The sequence below is a fragment of the Gadus morhua genome, chromosome 7, assembly GCF_902167405.1.
Source record: "Gadus morhua chromosome 7, gadMor3.0, whole genome shotgun sequence".
NCBI lineage: Eukaryota > Metazoa > Chordata > Actinopteri > Gadiformes > Gadidae > Gadus > Gadus morhua.
Genome location: NC_044054.1, coordinates 11,128,424 through 11,143,423, shown reverse-complemented (window position 1 = coordinate 11,143,423; position 15,000 = coordinate 11,128,424). Strand labels below are relative to the sequence as shown.

Below are 15,000 nucleotides of genomic sequence, written 5' to 3'. Positions count from 1 at the left end.
CAAAAAAGAGACTGGGATTCAAATCAAAATGAATAATCGCAACAACCAAAAAATAAAGAAAGAAAAGCATGAGCATCAGAGCGTCAAAAAATGTTTTTATTATATTTGATGGTCAAAAGTTATGGTTTTACATTATCTTATTGTGAAAACATTATTCCATCAAAGAAACAAAATACCTATTATCTGTGATAAATAAATAATGATAATAATAAAAAAGATATATATATATATATATATATATATATATATATATATATATATATATATATATATATATATATATATATATATGCAAGGATACACACACAGAAACATCCATCCTCAAATATAAAACAAGTTGATCCGTCCAGCTTTGGGAAGATGTTTTGCACAGTGCAATCACTAAGGCTATAACCCTTCAATTAAATAACAGTCTATGTATTGAACATAAATCAAAAACGATTACATCTATATGTATATTTCTCCTTCCATAGACTGACCATCAACGCGGAGTGTCCGATGCGTCTGATGAACTTCCCGATGGACGGCCACGCCTGCCCGCTGAAGTTTGGCAGCTGTGAGTTGTGTGTGTTGAGAAGTGTTAGACTGACGGACAGCTGCAGCTTCTGCAGTCCATCTGAGTTATTGACTCGCGGAGATGGACTCGATGTCGTCGAAGGACCTCACAAAATACCCTCCACCCAGTCTCCTCTCACGACCGAAGGCCTGGGACGGCAGTGGCTGAGGAGGCAGAGCGGGTTGACTAGTGACCAGAAGGTTGCTAGTTCGATCCCCGGCTCCTCCTAGCTTAGTGTTGAGGTCTGAGCAGGACGCCTCACACTGACTGCTCCTGACGAGCTGGCTGTCACCCTGCGTCCAACCTTGAACGTCCTGTTTCTGCAGTAACCTCTACAGGTTAAAGCCTGATGCAGGGGACTCAATGAAGAATTCTCATCCGTGTCCCATTGTTGCTGGGTCAGAAAACTGCATCCTCAACTGACGTACACAGCTCCTGAATTTTTGGGAGAAGGGTTATTGTGTTTGGGTAGACCAGATGTAAACCATCAAACTAGAGACCCACTCTCGTCCTGTGAACTTAAGTTTAATCAAGGAAGATCAAGCCCGCCATCTTGATACTACCTCTTGAATCTTGACCAGACTATAATATCCAAGCAAGCCGTTTTCATCATTCTCATGATAATGGTGAAAAACCCCTGAGAAGGCGATCTGGGCTACTTCATGACCCCATCCCATCAACCTCCAATGCATTTAATATCAAGTTATCTGCCTATTTTCCCGCTTTCTCCCCATCCATGCTGAAATAGCGTACAACGTCATCACCGCTAAAACATACAATGTAAAGTGCGAGTCAATCAAAAAGCAATCACCAAAAGCACGTCTGACTGTGGTAAGTGTTAATTCCTGCCCCACCCCCCTGCCCCCCCTCTCCTTGCTCTCCAGACGCCTACCCCATGAGTGAGATCGTCTACACCTGGAAGAAGGGCCCGCTGTCCTCCGTGGAGGTCCCCCAGGAGTCCTCCAGCCTCCTGCAGTACGACCTCATCGGGCAGACCGTTTCCAGCGAGAGGCTCAAGTCCAACACGGGTAGGTGGTAGTGTGCTTGTACACGTGTGTCTGAGTGTGAGTGTGCGTGTGCGTGTGTGTATACATAGCGTGTGCGTTGGTGGTAAGAAACAACATAGGTGCGTGTGTGTGGTGGTGTGTGACTGTGAGAGTGTTTGTGTGTGTTTTTGAGTTTGTGACTGCGCTGTGAGTGTGTGTTTGCATTTTTGTGTGTTTGTGTGTGTGTTCTCTGTTGCCATGGGATTCATCTCCATGCCCTGCATTATATTTGCCGCCAAAGACATTTAAGGTTAATGCAGACCCTAATGTATGTTTTGTATGTGTGTGTGTGTGTGTGTGTGTGTGTGTGTGTGTGTGTGTGTGTGTGTGTGTGTGTGTGTGTGTGTGTGTATGTGTGTGTGTGTGTGTGTGTGTGTGTGAGCGTGTGTGGGAGGATGGCTGTGCAAGCGAGTAGCTTCTATGTATGGATGGTCATAATAATTCATATTTTCTGTAGAGTCTCTCTCTTTATTTACTGCAGTAATGAACACATTGTAAGGCCCAATCCCATTTCTAGCCCTTACCCCTTCCCTTTATCCCTCCCCCTTGTTTTGAAGAGTAAGGGGAAGGGGGGAGGGGTAAGGGGAAGGGGTAAGGGCTAGAAATGGGATTGGGCCTATGCCTACAGCAATATAATTATTTTTTAAATTAATCAACCTAGTTGTCTTCATGTAAATGAAATGTAATATTTATTTTGTCCAGTTTACTTAACTATGAATCTCAAGAGTCAGCTTGCAGATTATTACAGCACAGAGGATAATTTCCATTTCATACAAACACATGTTTTCACCATCATCAAAATGGTAATCTCCTTAAAATAGTAAGAGGTTCTTGTGGCTGTGTCCTCCTGCAGGTGAATACGTCATCATGACCGTCCACTTCCACCTGCAGAGGAAGATGGGCTTCTTCCTGATCCAGACCTACATCCCCTGCATCATGACCGTCATCCTGGCCCAGGTGTCCTTCTGGATCAACAAGGAGTCCGTCCCTGCCAGGACCGTGTTCGGTGAGCCCATTCCCACTCGGTTGAGAGAGTGGTTTTTAATAGAATCAGGATGATGTACTGTGCTGAGCTGGTAGGCGTTTTGTCATTTTTGGCTGATGACGGACGAGTGTTGTTGTGTTGACTGCGGGTGTCTAAAAGAGCACTTTAAATGAACCACGCAGCGGTGCATGGACACACAAGGAAGTCGTGTCAGAAAGGGAACACACACACATGGTTAATTTTTTTCATTACAAGTCATACGCCTCGTTTCCACCGAGCAGAGCCTGGCTAGTGTTTCCACCGCCGACAATATCCTTATGGTAAGGCAGGGTTTAAGCCGAATGGCGATAAGTAAGCAAGTCACGACAGCTAAGTAAGCCTGTAGCCTGTTAATAAATTCATTGAAAAAAAAAAATGGTTCGGTCCGTCCAAGTCAAACTTTTGCCTGATATTTCTCACATTTTATTCTATAAACAAAACTTTTGCGTTCAAAATCCAGAATTACCTTGCTGGTATTGTGTTTGTTTGTTTTTATCCCCTTGTCTCCCTGTCGCTCAATCAACGGACAGCCTGTGTAGCTCCCCTCTTTGGCCACCCTTTGTTACCCCAGTGGAGGAGTACTGAAAATAGGGGTGGCTCAGAGCGGCTCAAAGCAGCTCAGCGTGCTTATTTTGGGACCCAACTTTTGGCAGTGGAAACGCCAATATACGGTACGGAGCCGTACCGAACCGAGCCGCTTCGCTCAGTGGAAACGAGGCAATAGGTTCTGGCAATAGTCCAGCTAGTGCGGTAGCGATGGTGGTTAGCAGAGCGGTGAAATAGAGCTTGCATATCATATAGCAAACAGATCGGGAATGAAATAAATATATCATGTTTTTAACTTCTGTCGACTACTAAGTGGCTTCAAGGTCTGCAGCCTTAACTGCTGTAACTACTCTGAAAACAGAAAATGTACCAAATACATCTCATTGTAAATGATTTAAGTGGTTAGACCCCAGTAGGTTAAGATTATGTTGAAGAGTGTGTTCATAATATTTGCCAATTAAATTCACATCTCACCTTATCTCTTGACATTTCATCAGGTGGAATCTCATACACCCTCCTCCCATTCCCCTTACCTCATTGCATCCATCTCATTTCTTATGATGGCGATTTCATTTCTATACTATAGTTTAATCTCACATGATCTCACAACATATCTCACACTATCTCCTTCCGTGTCATCTGACCTCTCTCTTACTTTTGACTCAGAGCGAGCCCTTTTTGAGGGCCATGAGTTTGTAAACCAAAATAACAACCCATAGTTCTGTCCCAACAGTCCATCACCCACAGTGCAAAGCCAGAGTGAAAGGCCAGAGAACTACCGGAAATGGAATTTATGATTCAACTTATTATCAAAGATTTGTCAAAGACAAAATCCCTCTGCTCCACTTATGTCCTTATACACTCGAATAATCAAGCATCTGCTTCATTCCCCTCACTTCCTTGCAGCTCACTCCTCCACCTCCGCCATGGTGGAGGAGGAGGAATTATTCCACAATAAATGTCCCCCTTCTGAGCATTTTTTTCATTTTTTTCAAAATAAAAGTCATGCCAATTGGCAGAGAGGATGAGGAGAGGATGTTGACTTGGCCCATTTCTAACCACTCGCATGTTCTGCTTGCTACCATTACACCACGCTACACTTAGCACCAAGCTCCAGCCTGGGGAGGGAGTGAAAGTGAGAGCGAGCAAGACTGAGAGAGCGAGCGAGACTGAGAGAGAGAGAGAGAGAGAGAGAGAGAGAGAGAGAGAGAGAGAGAGAGAGAGAGAGAGAGAGAGAGAGAGAGAGAGAGAGAGAAAGAGAGTGCAATTGGCAAACAAATGAAAGGAGAGAGAAGCGAGGGGAAGAGAATGACGAAGAACAATGTGGAGACAATTAAAGTCAGGACGAGTCAGGACGAGCGGCAGCGAGTGAGGGAGAAGTAGATTGAGACTGGAGATTGATCGGAGCGACAGAGAACAAGAAAAAGAGCGAAGGAGAATGAATGGAGCGGGGCCCAATTGAACGAGATTGAAATCTTCGAAGGCATTCGAGACACGCTCAGACAGAGAAAGACAGAGAAGAACTCCTCCGTCCTGGCAGGGGATGCTCCCTCTTTTCTCCACTTTTTAATCTGGCCGTGTTAAACATTAACGAGCTGCAGCGGAACTTGGACCGGCCTCTGTAGACCGTGGCCTTGTTTCGTGGCGCTTGCCCTCGGAAACGCTGGCAGCCCCCCCCCCCCCCCCAGTAAGCGCAGGCGCCCTCCTCCGCACGGCGAGCAGACCCCCATCATTAGCATTGTTGGCTGGGAGGCGTCATGCGGAAGAAACATCTGTGCAAGCTCATTAACCTCCGTCGTCCTGCTGTTCCCTCCGCCGCCCGCCATCGTCGACGACATCGACGCGAGGTAAACGCTGAGAGCATGGTTTAAGTTGAGACCTGCGGTTTCGACGCAGCAAAGGGGGTGCGGTCACCGTACCCACACCACACACTTAAGTACCAACCGATTAGATCGACCTGATGGGGACCCACTATCATCCACAAGGGTCCTGAGAATTGACTACTGAGACCGTTTGTTAAGGTACACGTGAGTTGGGGGGGGGGGGACCGGAATCAAACTGGCAAATCCTTCGGAGGGTTGGGTAATGCAACCTCACTGCCACAGAAGAACCACCCCGGTCTCCCTCCTCACTAAATAAATGTAGACAGTAGATGACCCGACCTCCAGTCGTCCACTTTGACTCGGTTTCTTTATCGACCATGACTGCTCCACTCTGAGGACGGAGTGGTGCTTAGGGAGGGGCTTAATGTATTGTAATGGCTCGCTGACGAGAACCCAACAGACAATGTGGGATATTGAGGGAGACAGAGACAGAGAGAGAGAGAGAGAGAGAGAGAGAGAGAGAGAGAGAGAGAGAGAGAGAGAGAGAGAGAGAGAGAGAGAGACATTGGCCCTGGTACATTCCACTAATGAACCGTTAGATGCATGGAAAACGTGGAAGTAAGGCAAAGGGAGAGGAGAGAAGAGTGAAAGGAAAGTATGACAATGGAGGGGAGAAGAGGGGAGGGGGGAAGAGAGGACACGAGAGGAGAATAAGGACATGGGAAGGAGAGAATAGGAGATTAAAGGGAAAGATAAAAAAGTAATTCACAAATTCAGAGAAAGAGAGTGAAAAAACGTTAGGCCAAAGGAGGGAAAGGGAAGAAAATTGGAAGAAACAAAGCAGGCCAACATGAATTCAACAAAGTTATTTTGTTGAATTATTATAAGAAATTGAAATCCAGTCTGGAGAGGAGTTGGAAATAAACAAAGGTATGAAGTGAGCGAGTATGGCGAGAGCGAGAAGAGGAGCGGAGAGGAAAGGGGAAAGCAGCGGAGAGAAGCCAGCCCAGGGAGGGTAACGTGTGAGCACTCCTACACGACAGTGCATTAAGCCATAGTTTGCTGCGCTACATTGTCAACAGCCCCTCTTAAGAGCTAAAAGTCCCCAGAGCTCGGGCCTAACAGGCCTAATTGAGTATGGCCTAATTTGTACCTTGCTTTCTCCCTATAAAAGCACAGAAATGCCTCCAGCGCATTATTTTCTGTCCTGTCCTTTCTATACAACTCGCCCCTCCACCCACACATTCATTTCTTCCTCATCTTCTTCAACCCCCCCCCCCCCCCCCCCCCCCCCGCAACACTCACAGACTTTGTTGACTGCGTCGAGTGTGCGTTCGTTGTGTGTGTGCGTGTGTAACGTCAGAGCCTTAGTTGGAGCGCGGCTACCTCCTGCTCACTCTGGGTTTTGAATTCTATCATCTTTTCTTCTACGTTCCTAGTCATTCTCTTTTCACAGCTGAAGAGCTGCGCATGAAACGTTGTTCTTCTCCCACCGGGCCGTTATTCTGAACATTAAATACTCCATGCGTTAATATTATTAGCCTTATTAACCGCACTATGAGAGAGGGAGCCTTTTTCTCTCTCTGGTTCCTTTAGCATGATGAGAGTGAATTAGATCGGCACTGCGTTAATGAACCATTAGGGGAGTGAGCATCCAATCTAATCTAATTGAACAGAATCCGGGTCAGAGAAGTTCACACCTAGTTCCAGGTACCAGCCTGACTGCATGTCCTATCAGTCGATTCATTCATAGAAACGACCAATGCAATTAACCGGACCATTGTTAATATGCTGACTCTACTCTGGAGTGGTGCTCCATAGCCGGCGGCTTCAACAGTGCTCCAGCTGCAGCCCCTTCACACCGTGTTCATTGTGCGTCACTTTGTTCGTTTTTGTTTTTGTAGTGAGTGTGGCTTTAAACTAAGCTTGTATCAAAACTTTGGAAGGTAAATTAAATCTCAGATACATTTTCGAACGACATTTTTTCTGCTGTAGGATGTCTCTGAGGTAGGCCTTTGGCCTATGCTCTAGGTCCCGCTGGAAGTTAGACTTCTCTTTATATGAGAGCATTTATGAACTAACATTTCTAAAATCAGCAACATGGGGTTGAATGCATGGACGGTGAAAAACATGGACTGTGTAAAACATGTTCTGTGAGCTCACCCATTGGTTTACACACGGCTGTTTGAGGCGTAGGAGCATCGCTGTATTTTTGGCACCGGCAGTGTTAATGATCCATAATTTGGTACATTGACTCAAACTCGATCATATTCAATGCTTAATGACTTTTTAATGAAATAGGATGGCCAACTTGGTCCTTGTGGAGATGAAGATGGAGGTGAACTAGCCACTGAGATCCTAACCGAACGGAGTGAAACATTATTGGCTTTATATCTCAAGCATGAAATCAAGTTTCTACCTGTTGACGTTAGAAGGGGTGGTAGGTAAAGGCTTCAGGGGGGGTCAAGTAACACAAGCCCCCTAATGGCCTCTAGAGGAACTACGTGTTACTGTCTTCAATATTTGCTTATATATAACTCTATATCACCATGAACTATAGAAACATCAAGCATTTTAGAAAATTAATTAACACAAACTAAACCTCTTGACCGCTGTTTCCAAATATCAAATCATTTCACAAAGTATTAGCGTCCACTAACACTGACATCTGCTGTATATAAAAAATGTACGGATGTCTTACGTGTCCAGATTGACCCAATAACGCATCATTAACATAACCCAGTAGTGAATATGGAAGCATATATGTAGCAAAATTCAAATGGCAATGCAATTTGCGATTCAATAAGTCATTACATTATGCAATTGACAATTCATTATGCAATTTAATAATGTTATTTGTAAATACGTTCTTCAAAGTGTATTTTAATATGCAAAGTGACAATGAAATCCTCAATAAAATTTGCAAAAGTTATAACAATAAAAATAGAATAACATTTTGTCAAATTTTTTGAGTTCCTTTGTTCGAATTGAAAAGCTATTGCGTCCCTGGATTGCATTGCACTTAGCCACGCTCCAAAATGACAATTCAAATGACATTCAATCCGCAAAACACTTTTGCAAAACGTTTTGCAAAACGTTTTGCGGATTGAAATGTAATTTGAATTTTGCAACACACGGAGCGTGGCGAACGTTTTGCAATCAGCCAATCGCGTCTGGGCGGGAACTACGTCACTTCCTCGTCAGACCAGCTGACCATCCACGACCTAGTACTTGGCATTGGCACTTAATTTTCTATGCCTAGCGTTGTGCCAGGTTTGACTGGGTTGACGTACAATAACGTGAACATGGCGGAAAAGACGTCCGCGGAGCTGATGCAGGAGAAGGGCATGCAAACCGCGTATAGGCCACTTTACTGAAATTACTAGTCAGGGGCATTATCTCCCTTGGACGATCTGTAGGTATGCTTTGTTGATCTGAATAAAAGTTGTGTCTCGAGTCATACTGCCTTGCGTCACTTTGATTCTCAAGATCGCTGCTTTGCTTAGAGATGATCCAGAGCAAGAGACTACACCTCATCAGGTGACCGAAATGATAGCGAAAGAGCGAATAACATAATTTTTGGCTGGGTTGTAGGCAGTGGAGGGAAACACAAATTTAGGTTTTTAATAACGGTGTGATGGTGTAATGGCCTCTTCATTTTGGAAACGAGAAATAACATGGACAGTCGGGTCACAAGTTGATCTGGCTGCCTCATGCTCTTAGGCAGTCATATCATAGGCGCTGGGGACGCGTCCCCACCAGATTTCGCCAAGATTAATTTTGTACTCACCACTTGTAAAAAAATATTGTTGAATTATTATGGATTATTACACGGGTGTTCTCAAGGCCGTGGAACGCTCTGTTCACTTGCATGGGCTCTTCACAACTTCCGGCGGTGAATTATCAAATATAATTCAGCGTTGCTTAGTATAATTGACCACTGTCAAGGAAAACAAAGGAATTTTTTGCCTATAATGACGTCTTTGGTATCACTCCTCAAGTAGTCCGGTAACTTTTCCTAGCGTCTTCGGTTGCTAAGCGACGTCAACGTCTTTGGCGGACTATTTCTCTGCTGATCAACACTACGAATGCTGGTAACAAATAAATTGTAAAAAGATACACCATGTGAAGTCATTTTTTCGTTTTGGCACGTAGCCGTGTAATAAGCGGGATAATATATTGAACGTTGCACTTCATTATCAAATTATTTTCCCGATAATGACCGGCGTTCTATACATTATCCTCTACGTATTACACAGCTCTTCTCAATGCTGTAGACTGCTAAATTCATTTGCATGGGGCTTCCTAACGTTCAGCTGTCAATAATTTGTTTATTACATGGCTCTTCTCAATGCAGTGGAATGCTCACGTCCACCATATTTGACCCCTGTCAAGGAAAGTGTTTTTTTTGCCTCTGATTCATGTCATCTGTATCACTCTGCAGTCCGGTAACTTATCAACCCCAGCATATTCGGTTGCTAAGCGACGTCAACAAATTTTGTGAACTATTTCTCCGCTGATCAACGCTACGAATGATAACAAATACATTGGAAAAAGACACACTGTGTGAAGTTATTTTTTCCATTTGGCAAGTAGCCATTACTAATAATACCAATACTCTTTGGCTGGGATAATGAGGCATCAGACAATCAAGTCATTTTAGCCTGAATACATGGGTAAAAAGCACCAGAGCAGGTTGCTAGTACCATGGACAGTATCAGAACGATAACTTGTTGAACTAAATGGATGTGGTAGGCTACACCACGGGATGCATTTGCAGATCACTGTTACATAAATAAAGGTAATATTTAAATAAGACGCAATATTTATTGCTTAAGATTTGCTGGGGTTGTGGCGAGTTCTTTTGTGTTTTTTGCACTCAATTGGTCGGCTGTTTTAACTTGCAATTGATAGTCGGTGGAGTCAGTCTCTTGTTGCCACAAAGTGACTTTTGGTCATTCTTGCTTTGCTTGAATTGTGGGGAGGAGTGCATGAGTTTTGGTCAGAATGCCTGATGTAGGCTAGTTTTGGTGGAATGTGTGTTGTGTATTGAGAACAGCCAGCTCATGATGTGATACAGCGTTCAGCTGTGCAACAAATATTTTTGCGACATTTGTAGTTCTGTGTAGCCACACGTTTGGCCCTTCTGAACTTAAACACGCATTTAATTTCCTTTCCTAGTTCCTCTTGTTTATGTTGTTAGCTAAGCCATATCATGTCATATTGTCAACATTGGATACAACCTAGTGGGTCATATGTCAGATGCTTTTTGGAAACGTTTTCTTCATAAAACGTGCCAGACAGATTTTGTATACTTTTTATTCCTTAGTAATTAGCCAAATGGGTATGCCGTCTTTCAGAACCTTTCATTACCGGCACTAAAGAGAGAAAAAAGAGTGCATCCTCATTGTGCTGTTGGACAGCTACGAGTCTTTTCCCGATTTCCAACCATCAACCTATTCCAACAGCTGGCACAATGCTAGGCATAGAAAATTAAGTGCAAAGTACCAGGTCGTGGATGATCAGCTGGTCTGACGAGGAAGTGACGTAGTTCCCGCCCAGACGCGATTGGCTGATTGCCAAACGTTCGCCACACTCCGTGTGTTGCAAAATTCCAAAGACATTTCAATCCGCAAAACGTTTTGCAAAATCTTTAGCAAAGTGTTTTGCGGATTGAAATGTCATTTGAATTTTGAGACACACGGAGCGTGGCGAAGTGCAATGCAATCACGGGGACGTGATATGCTTCCATAAATATACCATATAATATACCATCACAATAATAACCAGTAGGTTGGAATTGTGATGCTGAATTCCCACATTTGTCTAGATCCATGTTATGGCAACGGTTCACTTATTTCATGATGGCATAGCTTGCGAGACGGTTTTGATCGATTGGGTTCAAATAACAATGACTCATATACTATAGATACTTATAGACTATATTGGTTATCAAAACGGTATAACTTCAGTGTGCCTGGCATATGTGTGTGTATTTAAATAAATCTTGTTGGTGAATGTCGAGACAATATCATGTAGTTCTTTTAAAGGCCTTTAGGTGGTTCACCGTAAGTGATGGCAGAATGATCCCTCGCCAAGTTAACGGGAAGAAAGATGATTTCATAGTCGTAAAACAAAGCCAATACATCTTTTTTTTTTGAGGTCCGTGGGTTCCTAGATAACAGTAATATTTAGCTGCAATGTGTAACATTCAAACCAGCTCGTAGCGTAAAATAGCATTAGTCAATGCTGAGCAGAAGTGATTTCAATGATGTTAATAATAAAATCACTTCCTATAACTGAAATATTCTTCAATTAAAAAATGCTGGCCAGACCGCCACTCTCTCTTTGTTTAAAATAATCTATCCATCAGCACTCCCAATGCCCCTCCCAGGTAGGCCTACACCGCCCACCCAGCCAATCTACGCTACCTTGCGTCGCAGAGTAAGAGTAGACACTACACTGTTATTGATTCATCATCATTCTGAAGGTCTGCTGGCTACTGACTGGGATGGCCTCAATGAACCAAATTGTGACTATTATTAAAAAGCTAGTCTCCTGCCTACATACTGGGAGGGCCTCAATGGAACACATTGTGACTTTAATTAAAAACCTTTTCACAATTTAATAAAAATTGGTTTTGGCCATATAGTTATGTGAAGTGTTCATTTAAGTCCAGCCTTCAATTTGTCAAATGGCGAACATCCAAAATAGTGTTGCTCTGTTTTACAGTCTCTGGTTTGAATGTGTGTCAACATTCTCACTTCTGGAGACTACATAACCTTCCTCTTACAACCAAATCTCTTTTATTAATTTGTTCTGTGTCTAAAAGGAACAGACTGCAGGGACATATTTAGGTAAACACCATAACACACACAAACACAGACGCAAACACACGCACACACTCATAGACGCAATCATACTTAATCGCACTTAAGCCTCATCACCATCATCATCACCACTTCTCTAATCTCTTACAGTATGGAGGTCACAAGTTCACTAGAGGCAGGGTCAGCTAACAGTGGCGCGTTACTTAAAGTCATTCCTTTAATACATCAGATAATTCATTATATACCAGACATATATGAGATTTGTCCTTTGATTAACATGGAAATATATGAATATATTTTCATAACGTAACATACAAAAATAAATGCAAATATATTATTGTTTATTAAAACATAATTCATTCAGGGCAAGAAGTGATGGACAACGTTATAGATGGAACTATGCAAGAACAAAGAACTTAAGTAAGGGTTTACTTTTGATCAGTGTACCATCTTGGGAGAATTGGACAAGTGAAGTCAATTTGATTTGTGTAGCCCATTTGACAGTTAAAGTCCCAAAAGGGCTTCAAACATTAGCTGACACCCTCAAAACGTAATGCTGTCTAAAGTGCAAAAAAAATAACATCGAATGGAGCGATAGCTTGACAAGCAACACAGAAAAAAAAAGCTAGGTGTGCAATAATTGCCGAATTGGCAGCGATGTAATCATCGCGTGCAACAAAGCAGTAACGAAAGAGAGATAGCATCAACTCATTGGAGAAGAATTGATAAGTTAGCATTCTGTCCCGAGACTGGGCCGCAGCCTTGGTAGGCAGCGTCACTGGGCTGCCCCTCCATCTCCGGGCTGTCCTCACATGACGGATCATTCGCGTGCAGCCGGGTGCTGCAGCCTTCCTTTTTGACAAATCTTGAAGGACGCAACCGGTGTCTCTCGTAGCCTTCTGTCAGCCAACACACTCACGAGTACATCCGGCAGGAGCCTTGCCTCAAGGAAATGCCGAAGTGCGATCAAACTGCAGTGCCTGCAACGGCTGATCGACGTTCTCTGCTAACCCAAAAAAGGCAATCCGAATTTTATCCTATCGAGGGCAATTGGAGTCCATGTTTACATATTAACTAATATTTTTACAACCCTGTGGATTGAAGTAGAGATTCATACCAGGATCAAACCACAACATTACTATGTAACCCACTACATTTACATTACAATTTTGCATATGCATTTATGACACCGACTGCGGTGTCAACCACGCCAGGCGACAGCTAGCTAGTCAGGAGCAGTGAGGGTGAGGTGTCATGTTCAGGGACAACATGACGCTCGCTAGAAGGGGACTGAACCAGCAACCTTCCGGTTCCCAGCCATCCCGCTCATCCCACCCATCATCTTTAATCTGGTTGGTTTGAGCTCTTCTTTTGTCTCCTTTCCACACAACGCTAACCTCGCCCTCCCTGCCCCCCGCCGACGCTGCAGGGATCACCACGGTACTCACCATGACGACGCTCAGCATCAGCGCCCGCCACTCGCTGCCCAAGGTGTCCTACGCCACCGCCATGGACTGGTTCATCGCCGTGTGCTTCGCCTTCGTCTTCTCGGCGCTCATTGAGTTCGCCGCCGTCAACTACTTCTCCACGCTGCAGGCCAACCGCGAGCTGCGCAAGGCGGCCGCCATGAAGGTCGCGGCCCAGGAGGCCGCCGTGGCCGCCGCGACGTCGACGGGGCCCGGGAACGAGGGGGACGCCACCTCGGTGAGTCACCAACCCCCACCCGGACACGCTCACACACACATCAGCACCCCAGGTGCAGTATCACACACACACACCATCACTCACAGACGGAGACAAGCGCACCTTTCCACCTGACCAACACCGATGGATGAACATGTGAATGTGCGCATCGGCCTTCCATCTTTGCATGATATGATTCAACTTAACTTAATGAGACAGCTGCTGTCAATGTGCTCCATCAGGGTACTTTTTGAATGCGACCTGACGTTACCATTATCTGCGTTATATATATGATGTATTATTTGACATCATTATGGTAGAGCATTTTAATGATTTCTTGTAATGGGATAAGGGGGTTTCCAATAGGCCCATTCATAATGATACACTACACTCTTGCTGAATAATAGCAGTTGTTAATAGATACCCAATATTTTCACCTTCAAGTTCAAATGCTCTCCAATAAATGGGATTCATATAGAGTTGTGCGGTAATAAAACAGGGCTTTGGTGGTTTGTTGCAGATTGCAGATCATTTGCAGGCAACTTTATCACATGTTCTTGCAAATTGAATTATGTTCTTGCCAGACCCCCAAACCCCCCTTCACAAAGGTAATTTGCTCATTCCTGATGGCTTGACGTTTCCAACACTTGTCATGATGGCTTTCCCCTCATGGGAACATCACGTCCTGCTCATGTTCAAGTGTTTAAATAAACCATATGACATGCATAGTTTAAGACTGGAACCGCTGCCTCGGTCCGCCCTTCCTGTGGATCAGCGTTCAACGTCAACCTTATCATGGCAACGGCTGACGTCGGGGATTTGTTATTTCAATCTCTATCATGTACCCACGTATGAAAGGATTTGGTTCGAAAACATTCCTCCGACAATCCATCCGTCCATCTTCCAATCGATCGTCCATCCATCCATTGTTCAATCTGTCATCCGTTCATCTATCCATCCATTAATTCAGTCATTGATTCAACTCAAGATAATTACACCCTTTCTCCTTCCCTCTATTCTCCACCCATGCCTCCCTCCATCCATCCCTCTTTACCTCCCTCCCTCCATCCCTCCACCCATCCACCCATCCCTCCACCCAGTCACCCATCCCTTCACCCAGTCATCCCTCCATCCAGCCATCCCTCCTTCCCCTCCATCTACCCATCTATCCGTTCAGGCCTTCCACAGTCCATTCATCCATATATCCTCCAACACAACCATGCATTCTCCCATCTCTCCATCCTGCTTCCATTCCCCAGCTTGCCAGCGTTCCTCCCTCCTCCACCCCCCCCCCCCCCCCCCCCCCCTCCCTCCCCCCATGGCGTCCCTCCCACCCGTGCCTGTGCCACGGCCGGTGGTGCCCTGTGACAGCCGTGCAGCGTGACAAGAGGAGACAGCCAGGGACTCTGTACACAGTGTCGGGCAGATTACGTAAGAGCCATAGATTAAAGGAATCTCTGGCCAGATCATTGCATGGGGAGAGAGAGAGACA

At 44.6% G+C, this 15,000-nt stretch overlaps 1 protein-coding gene across 1 annotated transcript in view; it reads left to right on the top strand.

Annotated features, from left to right (window-relative positions):
- The window catches only part of gabra6b (gamma-aminobutyric acid type A receptor subunit alpha6b), a 34,473-nt gene that overhangs the window by 3,405 nt on the left and 16,068 nt on the right, over positions 1-15,000 (top strand). Inside the window, 4 exon segments of the mRNA XM_030361680.1 lie at positions 474-556; positions 1,441-1,584; positions 2,456-2,608; positions 13,255-13,529. Of these exon segments, the coding sequence (XP_030217540.1) occupies positions 474-556; positions 1,441-1,584; positions 2,456-2,608; positions 13,255-13,529 (655 nt within the window).